Here is a 20,905-nt window from a genome sequence, read left to right as displayed (position 1 = left end):
AAGTTAAATTAAAAAATGCTGAAGGGTATTACAACATTTGCAATGAAATCTGAATAATCTATAGTTAAAAAAAAAAAAAACCTGTTAGCAGACATTGTAGATGATCTACAAACTCTACTTGATACTCTTCGGTACATACTTTTGGATAAGTTAATCAGCTGTCCTGAAACATTTTTTTTCTCCTTTTCTCTGCAAACAGCAATAGTATTCAACCTGCCAGTGATTAATTGTTCCAACTTTTATTGCCAATTTGTAATTTAAATGGTATTCTATATACAGTACAACTGTATATGGGGCATAGATGTGAAAGGCATTTCATTCAATGTATTTAAATAGCTTTTTTTTGCTTTTGTTGATGTATCTTTCTCTGTCTCATCATGTTAAAGTATCATTCTCCCATATTTGACTGATTTTCTTAACCTTTTCTGTTTAGCATATTTTATTCTATCAGTGTAATCTAAAGTTAAACCGTGTTTGTTACAGAGCAACATGCAGACAGATTCTGAGTGTGATCTGTACCAGCATGTTCACTTGTGTATAGCATGCATGCATGATTGTTACTTGATCTAAGGTCATACCTTGACTCAAACGTGTCAATACATTGATGATGTGCTTTGGATTGCCTCTTACCAGACTGGTGGTTGTTACAGACCCTCAGCATATCAATATCCACAGAGCACACTTTTATTTTGTTATGACAAAACAACAATAACTCACACTGAAGTCACAGTAATTAAATATATCCTTTATAGCACATACACACAGAAGTATAAACATACTCATGAAGGAATGACTGCAAGTCACTGTTGATAATTATACACACTCTGAATATAAAACCAAATACCCAGATGTCATTTATAAGGATATGTCAAGGTACAGAACACAGAAATAACACATTTGATAATAATCAGTTTTGACCTATTTTAAAGAAGATTTTAAATTACAATTACTTTTTTTTTTTTTTTACACATCATTAAACTCAGGATTGTCGACTTCCCACCTTGTATTGCAAGATACCATTTAGATTCTCCTGAGCTGAAATCCTGAATGTGCTTTTGGGAAAATGGTCTCGACTCAGTGAAGGACAGAAGTAAAGCTTTTATTGATGAGACTAAAGTACTAATCAGAGTCAGTCAATTGAGAAGGCATTTTCACATAATGACATTCCTTTCTGTTAAATAGGACTGCCTGTATAGCACAAAAATACCCCAAAAAAACAGCATACTGTACAGATCAAGAAAACAATGTACGGATAGTGTATGCTTTAGTAAACAGTACTAACTGTGTTATATTGATTACATTCAACAATTACAGAGACAACACCTGGTAACAATTTACACAGGGACCAGTGGTAAGCACATAAACATATGTAACCTACATGTCAAGTTTAATAACATTGGAATACTTTTAAAATAAGGTTCCTTGCCAACAGGAACCCACCTAGCTAATTAATATTAGTTTCCATGTGAGTCTTTATGAGATAAAAGAATAAAAACAGCTTCAGTGTATATTGAAAAAAAGCAACGGAAATAAACAGTCATGTTATATCTTTCCTGTACTATTAGAACAGTCTGCAGTTTACAACAACAGCACACTCAGATACAACTGCAAATGCAAAGCAAAAGCACACTTCAACCATTGTTATAAAACTCATTTCCATGCAGCTTTTCTGCTGATATCCCTAGTCACCTCTGGATATATGGTTCCAAGTGACTAACTGAGTTCCACACATCAATTTATTTTCTAAATGAGAAGGATTTGGCTGCTTTCCTGGCCTAGTGCTCGCCTGGCCGGAGTCAAGCCCCAGAGTGAAAGCGGGTAATGGCGTATTCTCTCTGGCTGTGCTAAACACTTTTAAATATTAAAGATGCTGCCAAACCATGTTACTAACATAACATTTGAAAACTAATAATAAATCAGTAAACTGGACATATTTAGCCAATGTAGATGTTTTCTTTGAGAAAAGCTAATTTTGCTATTCAAATTCCCTTCCATATATCTGGGACACTGTGTATTATTTGTATTAATAATATGTAAATCTAGCCTTTGATTTCTATCTGTGTAACAACTGACTAGGAGCGCCCTAATTATAGTGCAATTATAATAAATAGAGAATCATTTCTGCAAGACTGCAGCTACACTGCGCAACCTGCTTTCACACTGCTAGCCTCTTAATTCATATGATAAGGAAACAATACACGCTGATCTGATTTAACTCACTTTACAGTGTCACTTTCTTTTACAGTGCAAGGTAATCTACAAGTAAATAACTGGTGTTATCATTTGAAGAATCATACGCCACTTCAATCATTATCAACATCAAGGCAAAAATCCCACTGTGCTTTGCATAAACATGACTCAGTTTCAGAACTTTTTGAGGCTGAAGTGTGGTTGTTGTCTCCAATAGAGCCAGCAGGGTGCCTTTGCCTCTTTCATCTTATGAAAGCTCGAAGAGTTTTCAGTATTCAGCCCCACCTGAATTACAAGGAATTTCTTTACCTTCAGGCTTGATTTTGGCATTCTATCTGTTTACAGATGTTATCTACTGTATGGCTGAAGTAAATAAGTATGCACAAATAAATAAAATACAAATTGACTCACAGGAGAATACATCTTAACAAGAATAATGGCATTCAATTTTGCAACTAATAGTTTAATAAATTAATAATCAATAGGCTTTACACTACATTTTCAAGCCTGATGCAGATGTGAGCCATTTTTAAAGTGATTGTATTTCCTGGTGTTTGTGTTTTGATTGTATTTGTTTTCTGCCTACTTGATACTGTAATTCACCCTAGTGAATGTAAAATGAACATTTGTTTAAACATTAAACATGTCTAAAAAAACTCACTCCTTCTCAATGAAATAAAAAAAACAATCACCAACCCTATCATGACATACTAGTTTTAAGTTAGAAATAGATATAAAGATATCTCTGTTGTATGGTAATTTAAAAGTTCAGGCTCCGCTGAAATCTGTCATCTTATTGCAAGCATTAAGGCAAAGCTGTTAAGGAAATAACAGCGTCAACACAATTTTGAATGTCCGTGGATAACACTGGACCTGCAGCCTCTACTTGGTTAAAAGAAAACACTGCGATGACCAGCTTGAAAATCATATACTATTCTGATGAGGCAAATTCACCAACTACAGTGCAAAAGCCCTACAATGACCAAATTAAAAATGGGCATGTCCTTGTTTTTTTTATTAATTTTTTATTCTTTGGCACAATTCAAATCTTCCATAACAGACCATGTCTGATATGGATGTGTTAGTAATAAATACATTAATACTTTGCCACTGGAAAAATCTTATATTGCCATAGAATAGAAGGATAATCTAGTTGCTGTACTCTTTGACTGACTCTTCTGGAACAGTAAAATATAATTGACATGTCTTTCCAAATACACAGACATCTGTATGAGAAACAGTTCCCTGAAGCAGGCACTTACATTTAAGAGAACAATCTAAAAGTAGTTTCACCAGGCTGCATAAGTGCAAAGGTATTCTCTGTGATACTCGACTTAAAATATGTAATAGTGTCACAAGGCTGGCTGAGTGGTGACACGTCAGACCCGGAAGAAACAGACAGACAGAGACAGCGAGGTTGGTGAAGCTGAGCACTTGGTTGTGCTCAGCATTTAATAAACAAAACAAGAGAACACAAAAACAGGACACGGCACTCTACGCCAAAATAAACAGACAAACAAAACGCACTAACATTAACAAACTGTGGATGCACAGACAAACGAACAAACACGGTGAGTGAAAACACTATTTTATTACTCTTTTCGTTTAACTCCTTCTCCACACCCGTTCTCCACTCACCGAACACCCAACCCCAAGTGTGTGAAAACATGCTGCTTTTATGCAGTTGTACCGAGACTCGATTGCTAGTCAATCATTCAATTGGAATCTCGGTACAACTGTACGTGAATTAATTAAAGTGCACTCCCGTGACCACACATTACATTTTAACCAGCACGTGAAGTGATTTGTGCCATCCTCGTGCCTAAATACAAATCTACATTTTTAATTACACGTGAAACACAGACCCGTTTATATCCCGTGTACCATCTCTATACACCAACATTTACACGCAACACGTACAACACAGAAATGCACACAGGGGCGGAGCACATTGCCACAAATAGTCAAATGTTATTCCCCTTTAAGAAAATGTAGATACGGTCTGGAGAAAAATGTTGAGGATTCAGTAGGTCCCAGGATGACACTAAACAAAGTATATACTCAACGTTATTTCTACTGCAGTGATTCTTATGTGTTATGCATGTGGATTTTTTCTACCACCCATTCTATTATTATTTATGAAAAACACTGGGCCAAATACATGGAATTCAGAGGTTTAAAGTCTGGCATAAAGATGGATGGATGTACAGACTGCCAAACACCCAGAATATTAGCATGCATGAGAATCCAGAATCTGATATTCTCATGCATGCTAATAATGTCAATAGCAAGTTTCATGACAATTGACAGAGTGGTTTTCCATATATATGGAACAAAAATGTAAATATGTGTGACATACAGATGGGTAGTACAGATGAACAGACACCCGCCTATATACTCTTATATTATTTATAATATATAATCTTATATTATCAAAAACCTTATGCTAAATAATGGTAATACCAAGTTATGAGCTCGGCTGACCCAATATTAAGTTCTTATCATTTTTCTTTGAGCTGTTCTGGAAAAGTCTAAATGCTGAAATGTGATAAAGTCACCTTCATATTGGTCCTACCAACTCACCCTCTCTATGTGTGTGTATGTAGATTGTAGATGTAGGTTGCAGTATGTTGGGCCAGCAGTTGGAAAGTATTTTTTGTCACATTGTTTGAATGGAATGTGCTGGGCAGTTGGAATTCTCCAAACAAACTTAAAGCAAGTTCAAAGCCAGGCAAAGACAGATATAGAGAAATATGTTAATAACTCATCAATTATCACAATGCAATACAATACAACGGAAAGGTGAAACAAATAAACAAAATTACATTGAAGCAACTTGCTAATTAAATTAAAGCTCCCAATTGCCTGCAGATTTTGGCTTTAAAATGACCGGTAAATGAATCAGCCCCAAAAATTACAAAGGTTCTTGTTCTCTTTCTCTGTCTCTGTCTCAAATCACCTAATTGGAGGCTTGGTGGTCCAGTGGTTAAAGAAAGGGGCTTGTTACCAGCAGGTCCCCGGTTCAAATCCCGGTTGAGCTACTGATTCACTGTGTGTGACCCTGAGTAAGTCACTTAACCTCCTTGTGCTCCGTCCTTCGGATGACACGTAACATCAAGGTCCTATAGTAAGTGACTCTGCAGTAGTTGTTAATGTGTAGTTCACCCCCTAGTCTCTGTAAATCGCTTTGGATAAAAGTGTCTGCTAAATGACTAATTAATAATAATTTACAATGCAGGTATCAGTATTACTTTTGTTATTAACCTTTCTGTCTGGTGGGTATAAGTCATGCCATGACCCAAGTTTGCCTTGACCAGATATTAAAGAAAACATCCTTTAACACTGCAGACCAGTATTGAGGTCTTCATTGAAAACAATCTTAAACAGTCAATCTAAATTCTGCTATATATTACACACTAATCAAGAAAGAAACAAGCTAAACTGGCTGTTGGGGAGGGACATTATCTTGTTTTCTTTCAATATTTCATAATGTCTTATAAAGCATAAAATTGCCTCCAGACTGGTGCTGGCTTTAGAATGACTGTATTCGCTGATCACAATTACATCATACCAGTAATTTGAAAGTAATGTATACAAAAAGTAATAATAATAACTGTAAGGATTGAACACTTCTTTAATTCATTAGTTTTCTTTAGTTTTTATTTGATTTTCAAAATGCTTTGTAGATTATGGTGTCTTAATCTTTGTCAGTTATGTTATTTTACGGGTTAGTTAAAAAATATGTTGTCGCTGTTGCTGTTAGAATTATTATTATTAATATTATTATTTGTATTTTTTATTAGTGCCGTTGAAACAATGCAAAGTGCTAATTGTTTAAAACTAGCATTGAGAAAGAATGCTTAAACCAATATAGAACCATGATTTTTTTTTTGTTTTTTCAGCATGTATTTATAAAACACCACATTAAACAAGTTAGCCCCTTTTAGAGAAAAACAGCCAACAGAACATAATAAACCATTGTTCTTAACAATTTTCATTCTGGGCAGTAAAAGTTACCCCCAATAGCTGAATACAGTAGGTGAAAGATTTTACTTACAATAGCTGTGGGGGCGGCTGCAACTACACAGTACAGGACGAGTGGTGGGATGAAACTCTCATCTTCTACACCTGGGTAGGGCTTCATCAGGTCAGCGTCATTGCAGAAGAAACCCTGGATGTGCACTCCAAAGGTGTCTGTGCACTCAAAGTAGTAAGCCAGCAGCACAGTCCCAGCCATGATGACAAGCTGAAAGTACAGCATGATTACAGGGGCACATTAGTATCTGTCATCAGATTGAGCAGTGCTTTAAATCTTTTGTAGTCCCAAAGTACACCCTGCTTCCATCTCCTTGCCAACTGCTCCTTTGTAAGACTGGATCTCTCTCTCTCTCTCTCTCTCTCTCTCTCTCTCTCTCTCTCTCTCTCTCTCTCTCTCTCTCTCTCTCTCTCTCTCTCTCTCTCAAGCTTGCTCCCTACTTTGTAACATCTGTTATATAAACCTTTTGGCAGACTTCTCTAATGAACGTCTCAAATCAAAGATGGACCACAAACGACTCATAGAGGAATGATGCTTTCAGCAACAACTTTATCAAAGGACACAAGAGTGACAATACCACGGTTAACAAATCAATGTGGATTTGAAATCAAATGAGTTTTGTACTCATCAAATTTCCACTTGACAGGTTGACACTAGACTAGGTTTTCATTTCTCGAGGCCTGAGTTTGAAGTGAAATTAGTTTCATACTGTTCTTATGCTCTTAAAAACCATGGCCAAGACATGAATGTACAAGAATGGCTCTGACAGTAATTGAATGGTGCCATTTTGCAAACAATTCTATTCCATGGTATGCCAGCATGTGAGTAAGTAGCTATTTAATGGCTGGCAGATCCAAAATGATGCCCATAAAGAACTTCTGCCTTGTGCTATTTTTGATTTGTGGTACCCAAGAAATTGCTACAACAAAACAAGCCTCCCTTTTAGATATAACGATGATTGATAAGGAGCTATTTGCATCTCTGTGGACTCCTTTAGAGAACAGTATGAAATGCAGGTTGATTTGTCAAAACTGTCATTATTGGCTGTTACCCGACGTCTGAATCTGACATTAATGTTTTAGGCTCCACAGAACACTAAACAGCCATTTTACACCCAGAGTTCCATCACTGGGCAAAGCAGCAACACGATTTATCACATCACCAAGCTTCAGGTCTGTATTCCCTGCAGCATAAACAATACTTTTTTAATATACTAAAGACAGAGGTACTTGATTTCCTTTGTGTTCAGAATTTTACTGCATTACTGATCAGATATATGTATTTTATGTTTTACTACAGTCATCATATAAAAAATAAAAGTTATACTGTAAAAGCACCAGGATAGGAGCAGGTCATGTCAAATTCACCCAAAAGGAAATCTGTAGAGACAGTACGCTAATAATATCAAAAATTATGATAGCGGATTCAAATAAATTGTATCAGTGATAATTTTGTATTGAAAACTATTCTTACATTCACTACCTATATTGTTTTAGCCAATAGGAATGTTACTTGCATTTAATGAATGTATTTATAATAATTTACTAACAACAGTTGGGAGCATCTTTGCAATTTAGACCAATTGTTATTGCCAATCTGTTCATATAAAAAAAATATTATACTTATTGTACATATTATATTACCATATGATATAATGTTAATTTAAAATCTTTAAAGAGCATGTGGCTGTCTCTGGTTTTGCAAAAGCTCAATATCGAGACACAATTACTTTAACTATGCAAGAGCAGTTTAATATAAACAAATGGATATTAACATATTAATTTAGTTCTGTATAAATCGTGATATTGTCAGCATTCTCAATACAATTGTGAGCATATTCCAGAGGTTAGTAGCTCATGTATTGCTTTCCCTATAGCAGTTCTCCATTGGGACGTTATTTTACATTGCTGAGATACAAGAGCTCAACAGTTATCTAAGACTGTGATACGGTGCATGCATACAAGGTGTAAATATGGTGAGGGAAATCAATGCAACCACTCCCAAGAATGCAGTTTGTTGTATCAGTGATTAGTGCAAGTCAATTGTATGAGCTATGGCTTGCTATTTGTTCAGTGACACAGGCAGTGTGCAACTTGCACTCATAATGTACTGGTATTCTATACACACACAACAGATCCATTCTGCAGCCAATATATGCACCAGCAGCAAAGCTTCACTGTCATACTATATAGTTTGAGTAATGATTTTTAATTAAAAAAGCAAAAATATATAAATAAATACGTCCTGACAGCCTTCAAAACAGTAGGGGTAGAATTGATTCATCTGATTAAATTATATACAAATGCACAGTTAAGTACATCCTTCTTTGCAAGGCGTAGGGCAGATGTGTAGGGTAATGGGTAAGGCTGCAGATACCGGAATACATGATTCTAGTTTACCAACGCAATAGTTGAACATTTTCTAGGTCTGTTCTGCATTATTGACATCATTTTTTTTTACATCAACACTGAAAATCGAAGGCATGCATATGAAACGGCTCTTGCTCTGCCTCAATGTGAGCCACCCATTGTGACACAGCAGACAGTTCAGTCGATTTGATTTGTGATTTTAGCACTCTGTATGCTACTTATGTATAAAGATATTGATTTGGCAGCAGGTGACTATTCAATATGCCCAGTAGTCAAAAATCTGGGATGTGCTAAAAAGCATTCAGCATTCATGTCTGTTAAAAAGAATATGTAGATGCTATATTCTATTAAAATTATTTGTTATATAAGTATTCAAGTCAGAAATCAAACCAAGTTTCAGATATTGTCATCCCAAACCAATACATTGTTTGGATATTCAGTAAACCATGGTACCATTTTATACTAGTCCTCGCTGTACATTAATTACTGGTTATCTAATAACTATATTTCAAAACTCAGATTTGACAATGAACATTTGTAAGAGCTTAACATGGCTTGGCTGTGGTTCTATATATCTGCCATGGTCTGGTGTTGGTTTACCAAGTAAGAGACAACCCGGTAAGAGTTGACCATGATAATAGTTCATTGTTGAACCATAAAACAAACACGGTGTAACATGGTATCACTGCTATACAGTCAATTCTCATTAAAACAAACACAGATTAGGCAAATTTTCTGATAGTATGAATGTTCTACAAGGTTCCGGCTAAATTTAGCAGTCGTTTATTGTAAATTACTTCTTATAATATGAATTCACTTAACACAAATTTCCTGTTGGTGCAAATTACTTTGGAACCCTCCCAGGGAAGAAAAATGTGAATAAAACAAAACTATTCAAACAGTGTAAAGGATATTGGGAAATATATTAACTTGCATCCACATTAGCGCCTCTGCATTGTATTTTAGTGCTGTTTGGGGACGACAGATGCTATGATGATTTTTGAGTTACCACAGTGCTCACATAATAAATGTGCACTATCCTTGCGTACAAGAAAAAGAAAGATGTTGCTACAGATTTCAACATTCCCACGGCACTTTGTCACCCATTAAAAAAAAAAAAAAAAACTGGATACAATAATACAGGCTGATGAACAGGATGCAAACAGTTTCTGATTTGCTCAATAACCTAATGTTCAGGACGCCTTGCTTTTGTGGTTTAAAAATGCCTGTGATCAGAATGGGACCGGCAGGTTTCAAGTGCAGTTCATTTAATGTATACGTTTTCACAGTACTTCTAAATTTATAATACATTTCATTGTTCTGTAATTGCAAAATGTATTTGAGTGTTACTGTAACTTCAATAAAAAAAACTGACAGTATGCATTTGGCTTTAGATTACTGAGAATACAAATTACCAGTAAGTCACATTTCTTTGCTGGTCCCTTGGAATTCATACAAACGAGAATTCTGTAGAAAGTACAATATTAATAGAGCTACACTGGCATAGCTATTGTCTTAAATGGACAGCTACTGAGAAAAGTAAATCTACATCTGGAAGATATCATACAGCTATTAATATCTAGTAGTTAGTCCAGTGGGATGTCCGGAATGTGTCTCAACCAACCTGCTTGTACAGTATGGAGGAGTCACCATGACAGCTGACTTTAAGCAATTGCCTATATACCAGTAGTACACAAGGGCAGGTGAAACCCAGTTTTACAATGTGAAAAAAATAAGTTAATACTGTTTTCACACACAGCACCATACAATTTAGTATCAAGCTCTTGTCTACTGTAGTTAATATGCAATTGTTCCTCGTCTTCACATTAGTTATCAAGCCCAAAGTGCAGATGTTTATACTGGATGTGTTCAAATCAAATTCCCAAACCTTGTCCCAGCTTTCAACCATGACTGTGTACACACTGGGAAAAAACAAGTAGTGTGAGGTAGATGTTTATGCTAAGGCAAGGTACAATCTTGTGCAATGCAGATCCTGGTTCACAATCCTTTTACTGTAGGAGGTATAGTTCATTTTGGAGTAAGGTGAGCTACACGTTTTCCTCCTGTGTATAAACGAAATGTAGAGACTGCACTATCTCTACCGTCTTAAAGCCCAGTGTGAAGTGCAAGTAATGAACCATGCCTGAAAGTTGTGACAAAATTGTAGAATTATTAAAAGGGAGTGGGTTCAAATGTAGGGGTAAACACTGCCAAATAAGTAAGTAATCAAAAAGACACAGCAACCTGGAAACAAGGGCATTGGAAAGTTGGTCAGGTATAACCATTCGTTGCATCCCTAATTTACCTCAAACAAGTTTCTATAAAAAGTGTACAGCATAGTATCTCTGCTGTCTTTGAAAGCTATAACACGTTTCGGAGCTTGGTAATGATATTTTCTACTTCTGGCTCTAATAGCATACTGGGTCTCTTTAGCTAATAAATCATTGTTATGGAATTTCTCAATGGTTTGGTATTGATGCATGATTTTAAAGTACTCTAAGTTTAATGAGTCTTGTAGGATTGCCTAAAGGCACCTCCACAAGCTGTTATTACATAGTTTTTATTTGAAATGATACAGTACTCTGTAGATGAAAATGACTTCAGCATTTGCAATAGCAGATACCAACAGGGCATGTCTGACATTATTTTAGATGGGTTTATATGGTTATACTGTGCATGTTAAATTGTGAAAAGAAAATGTATTTTGATAAAATCAATTTAAGCTAAACATATTTTTAATATTGTTCTGAAGGCAGAGTATATTGAGCTGGTATACAACAGATAATACTGTACTGAATTTAAGCTAATGTCAAATGATCTCACATCAACAGACTACTTATTATTAAGGACAAAAGCACCATAAAATTCAATCAAACAAAACAGTAGCTGATATGGGTTTATGGTAAATACAATTCTGCCAAGGTAGAAGACAAATGAAGATTTAAGTTGAGAAGCAATCTATTCCTACTTCCTGCTCCACCTGTTGTCCTTTAAAGGCCACGATACACTATACAATTTCTGTGCAATCTGATTGTGTGATTGCATGCAATTGATTGCATTGAATTGAATTGAATCTATTGAATTGAATCTAAAAGGTATTGACAATGTCGAGCCGAGGGACTTTTTCGACCTGAAAAAGAAACAAGGACCAGGAGTCATAAATGGAGATTAGATAAAGGGGTATTCAGAACAGAAAATAGGAGGGACTTTTTTAAACAGAGAATTGTGGGAGTCTGGAACCAACTCCCCAGTAATGTTGTTGAAGCCAACACCCTGGGATCCTTCAAGAAGCTGCTTGATGAGATTCTGGGATCAATAAGCTACTAACAACCAAACAAGCAACATGGGCTGAATGGCCTCCTCTCCTTTGTAAACTTTCTTATGTTCTTATGTTCTTAACAGGAGCTGGTTTACTAAACTCAGGCAATGCTTTGTCTTGGAACAATGTTTTCCTGCGAGTGTATATGGCACAACTACAATAAAGCCAGACGCAATACACGTGCTAAATCATTATTCAATTGTCATTTCAGATATTGCCTGTGACTTTGCCTTGTGACAGTTTTGCTATTATGCTTAAAGAATGTGCATGCTGCAATAGTAAATCTCAAACACTTGTATTAGCGTCATATCATTGAATAACCCCAATGTGCTGTTGTGTACATGTGACATTATGGTGTTCTTCTCCGATATGTATGTGTGTGTGTTTTTGACATGCCCTGCATTGCGCACGTGCAACAAGGAGAGACACTTTCCTTGGTGCTGCTGAAGTACGACACTTCCACTATTTACATTGCTGTTTGGAGCGGTTTGTTTCCAAGTGAACTGGAATACATTTGGGTTTCACATTTCAAAAATTTGAAACGGAGCAAAGTGGCAAACATACCACGTCCACTTCCAAGCAAACCGAGAAGACCATTTCAAGTGATCTCAGTTCACTTGGTTTGATGCGCATTCTGGTGCAATTACGTGATTCTCAGAGGTTTCACATATACAGTAAAATGTCTCAAATCCGAACGCCTGGGGGGGACATACTTTCAGTTCGGAATTGTGGTCGTTCGGATTTGTGATTTTTAGTTCTTGTCCTGTATCTAGTTTTTTTTTTCCATTAAGCACTGTATATTGGTATTTTCTATACAACACACTGTACTTATTCAAGAAAGAAACGAAAGTACAGTACAGCACATTTAAACATTTATATAAGTTTAAAACAACAATACGATGGAGTACATAGGACAGAAAAAAACAGTACTGAAACAGTTTCAGAGTGAAAAGAAAAAGAAAAAAAGACTGCAAAAAAGGCTTAATATATAATACAGTACGCTAGAAAAACAACACTACAGCACATTTGCACACTTTCGATGTCTAGCTCCCTAATATCGTGACCTTCTTTAAAATGCTTTACCTGTGCTTCCAATAAAATTCTCAGCATTAAGTTTGAGTTAGTTTAGCTTTTCATAAAAAAATTCTTTCTTGTTCACAAAGAATTACATCAGACAGTGTAAGTGCCAAGGGATCGTTCTTGCACAAACCAGGACCAGTTGTAGCGTAAAATCCAAGATGGCCACTGGGCAGGAAATGTAGTCTAATTTGATGCGTAAAAAATATGTTTTTACACTTTTTTGTATTTTAATTGTAGATATGTTTAAATAAAAACTATTGATAATAACCTATTCTGGGTTTTGTTTGTTGAAATCTAAAAATACGTTTGACCACCCTAATATAACTCCAAGCGAACCGCACTTTAATCCACATCAAAGGGTAAAACTAACTAGGTGTTAATTCAGGAGAAGACTGCATAGGTCTGATATCACAGGCGGCTCGTCAGGCGTGGCAAGTGAGAATAATTCCTAAAGGCTGAAAAAACATTTTATTTAATTGAGAAACACATTCAAAGTTAAGCATATTAAACACACTAAAGGCCACAGACGCGCTTGTGACATTTTTTAAAAGTCACAACTCGCTTTCACCAGTAGTGAAAGCGCAATGCCGGAAATGTAGAACAATGTAGTGCTGCCGCACTGCTGTGTGAGGCACAAACCTTGAGTGCCTCACAAAGCTGCTTGTTCCCATGGCAACTCACCATGCTGGGGTCCCTTTCTGAAGGTGTTGCTGTGGTAATCGCAGCTTGGTGAGGCACCCACTGGATTTGGAGCAGTTCGAATTTGTGCAATTTAATTTTCTTTCAACAATGTAGTTGAATCTGATATTATATGCGACCTGAGGAAAATAAGTTTTACAGTAAGATCCCAAGAAAAGAGACGTTCAATTTTTAAGGACGGCAGAATAACACGAGCACTGGAGATTTTTAAGAAAGACAGTAAACAAATGCGTCAAGTAGTGCATAAAATGGCAGGCAGCGCTGTGAAAAAACTATTGCTGGCCATGTTTCCTTCATTCAACTAAATAAGGAAGATTAATCTCTGTCAATTTCTTGCCACAATATGACAAGCTGCCTTGTTTTGTTTTTTTTTTTAAATTAATGATTTTGTGATATTGTCTTTGTGTCTTTATAGCGAATGTTCCACGCTGGTGTCACGTAATGACTTGTAGAACTAAATAAAACATGGTTTTCAGTTTCTGATTTGCGAATTGATTATAAAAACTTGTATCCACAATTCTGTAAATTGTGTGTTGTTTACAGTGCTAATGATGCTCAGCACTGTATATTTTACACAGCAACTGCAGTCTGTTATTTGAATGCATTAAAATGCTCTCAGTGAACAAAGTACATTTACTTTTTGTACGTTAGCCATTGAGTGGGGGTTGGTAATAACTATTTAGTAATTTGTGCCTCACCTGTCAAAAAAGTCACGAGCCGCCACTGTACATTGTATTGTCATTATTTCTAGTCTGTTTGCAACATTCAAGAAATTTTATTTATTTTAGTATATTCATAAATTGGTGTATCAGTACTGTAGTTCAATGAATCCCACAACAGTGCTTCTGTTGTCTTTATACATGCTAAAGCACCTTCAGTATTATAAAGGAATAGACAAATGCGAAAGAGGTATGTAAAGGCAACTCCAGGTGATCAAACATCTGGCAGTGGCATGCCGAATGCTGACCTATTGTCTGGTTAATAGCTACTTTTCCTTTCACATACTTAGTGCATGTCATAAAACATTACAGAGAAGCCACTCACTTCTATATCACACAGCTGGCAAGCACTGCAGGTAGTCAATTAGGTATAGAATCTTAAAAAAATAATAATCTCTGATCATGTGTACTTTACTAGTCGTTCATCTTTCAAGATTCCAATGTACATTATCATTAAAGTGTACACAGAGAATACATCATGTGATCTGGTAGGACCTTCTCCATCTTTGTGATAAAGAAAGACCACAGAATACATTGTGCACTTCAAGCACAATTGCAATATGATTCGTATTTCTCAAAAGGCTGACAAACATTAGGGCATTAGGCATTCTGGCTTTACATTAGCCAAGTATGGGTGCCCTTGATGTTCTCCAGTACTGTTTCAGCTATTCCACCACTGTCATCTGACAGTCACCACTGGCAATGGAGAAACTGGATGTAAACAGAACCACCCTATCAAGTTTGGTTCCTGAAAAAAATCTTATTAATTTAAACCTGTGCCATTTCTAGATGTGCTATTAAACCTGGCAGTAAAAGTCTAGAGTTGCTGCAGGTGCCATCTGAAATCGTAAGTTTAAAATATGCAACCAGATATTAAACAAAGGTCATACTTCTGCCTCTAGCATCTTTCACATTGAATGCTGAGAGAACTTCCTCCACCACAGCGATTCGGACAGACCAATTTCCCCCAACCCACAATCCTTTTACAGTTGTATCTGTCTGCTTCCAATGGGAAAGCACAGGACTGGTTTTTAGTGCCTGTTCCAGTCCAGTGACAAAGAAATAAGGCACAAGTTGGAACCAGGGAGAACGAAGGCAGCTGTGAATGATGCTGATCACAGCCACATCTCATAAGTTCACGGCAGTTAAATCTTGAACAGTGAAACTGTATTAGAACTCAGTCATTGACAGCCTGTCACATCCTGTATCTGGGAAGGTTTCAAGTTGACATTTCTTTTACATATCTAAACATTCAGCTGCAGTGTAATGACACCTTAGTTCAATGCCCCAAAGCGTTATTAAAGCGATCAATAGGTGATGTAAGTTTACCACTTACGTAAATGTATCTATCAGTTGTATACCAGACACCTGGTGTTTGTATGCTTGCAAGTAAGTGGCTTGCACATGTAGGTAGGTGAAGAACTAAAGATGTAACCCCCTTTTGCACAGTATTTATGGTACTGTACCTACCGAGTCAGGATCAACTACCTGTTAAATGTCAAACACCATTTTGTTGGTTTAAAAAACGTGAGACTTATCAAGTACTTTCACTAAAATGTTATCCCATGATATCATAAAATCTTATTTTTGTTGCCAGCAGGAGAATGTTGTTTTCAAAACATGATACACAACAACTACTGTGATGGAAGTCATAACACCTATTCAACTGACAGCTTAAAAATGATAGATTCATATCCTTCCTTTAAACTTGTCATTGTTGTTTGAAGATGATTCAAAGACCTTCACAAATCTGTCGTGCAGAACACCCCAGTCTTTTCCGAGCATTGATGCTGCCGTACAGAATGCCGCAATACCAATCTGTACAGCCATACTGTAGAAAACATATGCAGGACAAAAAGAGCATCTGGCAGTGCCCAGGGATGTAACATGTTAGTGAATGCAGACAGGGCTTTGACTTTATAATGCAGCTCAGTTACAGTGTAATGGTTTTCAATCAATGAACATATATTTTTTAATTCCTTCTATTAAATTGTTACAGATTTTTAAATGTACTGACTGTTAAGGTGCCAATACTTTTGTCATGAACAAATATTTGAAATTGCTTAAGTGCTTTTTTTTAATATAAAGATTGTTAGTTAAATTACCAGAAATTGTGTATTTCGGTCTTTGTCATTAATTATTGGCTAATGTTCACTTAATGCTTGTATTTAACATGCTTTCTTCAATTATCTTATATTAAGTGTAGGGTGTCAATACTTTTGTCTGCGACTGTGTGCGTGCGTGCATGTGTGTGTGTGTGTGTGCGTGAATGTGTGCGTGCGTGTGTATTTTCTTCTAGTTTCTGCTTTTATATAACATCAGTTTCTAAATGCAAAATGAAGTATTTTTTTAATGGTCAGCCTTATTAAAAGTACTTCAAATGGTCTGTGAGATATAAGGCTTTGACAGACTTTTTACCTGCAGTATGACGTCAACAACACTAACCATTTTCAAAGCCCTCTGTATATACCTGAAATCAGAATAAAAGCATATTAAAAAAAAAAAAATCCAGGGTATCGGCACCTGCTGTATAATTCATAGACACTGACAACTTAGATTGAATCTCCCCCCAAAGTATATTTCGATTCTTTTATGAATCTGCCAGTTTCGTGCTCTCACAGATAAGAGCTGCACCAGCGTTGGCAGATGATCCTCATCTCATTCTCATTCAGTGAAGTAATATGTTACATGAATTTCAAAGCAAGTACTGAAAACTTGTTTGCCTGAGGAAACCCTGCAGTTTCCAGAATCTTTAGTTTTAAAAGTTAAGTATAAAATCCCCTAGTTTATGTTTGACCTCAGTTTAATATACTTTCCTGTGCATTTAACCACTTCAACTCCAGATGTAAAAATGAAACGTTTGTGTTTTTTTTAACAATGAAAACAAAAACACTGCTAATAACAATAATAATAATCAGTAAACAGTATTTATCAAATAAAAATCAAACAACATCAAAACGTGTGCCATTATCGACTTGCTCTGTGCCATTTATTGAAATGTTCAATACAACAGGACCCGGACTGCACATTTTTCTTGTGTCTTTTGTTTTCATTTTCATAGCAGACCCTGCACCTTTGTTGCAGTCTCTGCTTCCCTTGAGTTGGAGGGATAGTCACAAATGCATGTATACAGCTACTTTGTGCAGGCATTGTGATGGATCTGGCTGCCTCAATGCCTTATACCCAGTGCTGTGTTTTGATAGTATTTCATCACAGCACTGCCATTTCAAACCAAACAGCTTCCCATTTGCAGCCCGGCTTGCCTGTAAAGTAGCTGCATGCTCTTCTGTTTGTACTGTATGTACTGTTCTTAGCTCCACACCCTTTTCATCATCATCGCTGAGTGATAAGTCAGCATCACTGTCGCCGGTATCAAAATCCTCCGAACCAACTTCACTCCCATTGCTCATTATAGAAAGACCATGTACGTTGCCATGTTTAGTGTTCGCTAAAAACTATATAAACTACAACTAAACAAGTAAAACTAATAATAAAACAAAACATAATAATTTAAAATGCTATATACAGTATATACTTGTAAAAGTTGCTGCAGGTGCCATCTGAAATTTATATAATATATCTCAGTCTTCTAAACGCCCACAGGTAGATTGGAATCGCTACATGACATGCAATTGGATAAAAATGTCACCTGACCCTCCCCCAACTTTCATTGCACATTCTACAGTACTAGCACTGCTTTAGAGAATGAAACCTGAAACGCTAGACTGAGAAACCGATCATAGAATAGAATGGGAAATGTGACGTACGCACGTACGGCACGGTACTGTAAGTGGGTTTTCATTTGACGTACGTGCGTAGAAAGAAATTAGACCTTTTTTTATAACTTCTTGTGCTGTACGCTTCTGTAAAATGTTTTTTTTTTCTAAGTTTATTTATCTATGTTATTCAGTTGCTTTTGCTCATCTGATGAATTGAAAATGTATTGCTATCATTTCATATAAATATGTATGTGGTAAACCGATGTCTGTTCACATGTTTATTTATATTTTCTTGTTTTGATTTGTAAAATAAATAAATGTTCACACATCTATATATATATATATATATATATATATATATATATATATATATATATGTTTTGGTTGTTCAGATGTTTATGTGACATACTCAATAATAATAATAAAAAAAACGAATTACATCCGACTGTTTCTCCTTTTGTTATACTATTTATAGTGTTTTGAATACAGCCGTCAGAAACTGCTGCAGGGCTTCTAGGTATGAGTATATCTCCGGTCCTTCTAGTGTTAAGAATTAATGTTCCTGCTAAAAAAAAGTGACTTTTGGAGGAATTATTTTTTTTGTATGAAGACATTTTTTAAACATGTTTTTAGGTTTTATTTTGGACTGAATTGCTTAAGCTACCTGAAATTTATGTTGCCGTTTGAATTGAGTTTCAAGATTCTAAACTCCTTTTAGCTCATAAAGGATTTCTACCTTGGGGACAATGACCACTGTACTAGGAAACTGATTGGCTGAGATTACTTTTTTAAAAGTAAATGTGTAAAGCTGTTGCCTCCTTGTTTACCAACTGTGTCTAAAGTTTAAGATAAAGTACAGTGCTTTTTTGACATCTTTTTTTAATGGAACTTGAAATGTGTACCCTTAGTATCTTTAGAGAAGGGCAAGACGGAGAAGACCCTGCATATTTAAACCCAGGGTCACTTTGTTTGGGATGCTGGAGGATGCGGTGGCAAGGCGTTATCGTCTCACTCCGCAGGTCATCCTAGATCTAATAGCTGAATTTCACCTTTTCATCACCTGGGTGACTGTCCTCCTGGTAACACCGACAGCATTGACTTTCTCTACTATAGAGGACCATATGGCATCTTTGGTAGCATAATGTTGGCTGAGGCTTTTCCAAATAACTAAATTTCATGCTGAGTGACCTCAGCAGTAAGGACTCTCAGCTCCTCCTCAGAAAACTGTTCTTTTCTTTTCTGTACACCAAGAGGACTTTGCTGCCCTTCCTCTCTCTACTCCTAACTCACCTCACCTCTGGGCTGTAAGTGCGGCCGCTAAATACCCCGATGCACAGACGACGCTCATTGCGACCCTCATTATCATGATTGCAGCTAATTATTTGTGTGTGTTGAGTAACTTGCACTGCTCTTAAGCTTACATAGGCCGCAGTGCAAAATAATTGCCTGGCCGCTAGGCAATTTGGATTTTGCAGCCGCATTTGTTTGCACTCCGCCTGTCCTTACATCAGCCCCAGTATGTCTATATAAATTCTTACTATACAGCCAGATGTATCGGGCTTTGCTGAGTTGTTTACAATGTTCTGGGTTGACCTGAATTACATTTGTGTGTATTATGAACCAGTTTGAGAATGACTACTAAAACGGTAACTGTATAAATTAAATATCGAGACCAGATCATACATAATTGGCTTCATTAGATACATAGTGGGATTTGTATAGTGTCACTATTCATTACAGGAAATAGCTATTTTGAGTGCTGCTTCCACTGCCAATGATGTAGTATCTTAATTGTATTGAGGTGAGCAGGTAAATCTTGATTCCTGCAATCTTTAGTTTGTAGCTGCAGGCCTGCTCTCGTAGCTCCTGGTTTCAGGATTAGAGACAGCATAAAAAAGTCAAATATTTAGCTTGCACATGCACGATTACATTGTTGCATTTGCATGGTGTGTGATTAGGGTGAATTCCCTACCCAGCAAATAATATCGGAGAGATTCAACCGCCCATTTTACTGCTAAGCATTCTTTCGCTACCGTAGCGTAATTTTGTTCTCTAGGCAAGAGTTTCCTGCTCAGGTACACTACTTCCCCTTCAACAATCCGTGTTAGAACCTTCTATAATAACACTGAGCACCACCAACATACACTTGCCTATTGCTTTACTCTTATTCTCTTAATTTCATGTGTTGATACACGACAAGTGATATATTTATTTATTTGGCTGGTTTACTTATTTATTTAATTTCATTATTGTTTGCTGCTGTATCATATATAAGACGTGTCTATTATAACCTTGCAAAGTTGTATTCTAAGAGTTTTAAAAAGTGCACTTGTACAGCAATGCAATATTACTTCAACATCATACAATATTACCATGTTCCAGCAGATGGCAGCAAAATACCACTTTCTGCAGGGGTTATTGTAAGCAGTTCATAGTTTATTAACTATTGCTCTTTAGGAATAATTTTACTATACTTATTCCTCTGCACCTTCAGCGCAGCATACTACTCAAATATTTTCATGAACATACAACTTTTTCTATAAATCAAAAGAAAAAAGTTATTTTTATAAAAAAAACCACATTATTTAAATAACTTGTTATAGTTTTAGCCCCTTAATTCCCAATTTAAACTTCTCTAAAGATACTAAGGGTACACGTTTCAAGTTCCATTAAAAAAAGCTGTCAAAAAAGCACTGTACTTTATCTTAAACTTTAGACACAGCTGCACCTTAAGTGACTGCTCAATACATCAGGGACCAATTCCATTAAGAAAG

General features: G+C 36.2%; 1 protein-coding gene across 3 annotated transcripts in view; it reads right to left on the bottom strand.

Moving 5' to 3' along the window:
* Nucleotides 1-20,905, bottom strand: part of LOC117408624 (phospholipid phosphatase-related protein type 1) — an 88,475-nt gene that overhangs the window by 18,709 nt on the left and 48,861 nt on the right. For 2 of the 3 annotated variants that reach the window (XM_059023406.1, XM_059023411.1), the window contains exon 3: nt 6,248-6,436. The exons of the other annotated variant lie outside the window; for it this stretch is intronic. In XM_059023406.1, coding sequence (XP_058879389.1) covers nt 6,248-6,436 — 189 coding nt within the window. The remainder of the gene's footprint in view (nt 1-6,247; nt 6,437-20,905) is intronic. 3 annotated transcript variants of the gene reach the window in all.

The sequence above is a fragment of the Acipenser ruthenus genome, chromosome 1 (assembly GCF_902713425.1).
Source record: "Acipenser ruthenus chromosome 1, fAciRut3.2 maternal haplotype, whole genome shotgun sequence".
NCBI classification, from domain to species: Eukaryota; Metazoa; Chordata; class Actinopteri; order Acipenseriformes; family Acipenseridae; genus Acipenser; species Acipenser ruthenus.
The sequence above is the reverse complement of the archived record's forward strand: the minus strand, read 5'-3'. Positions and strand labels throughout refer to the sequence as shown.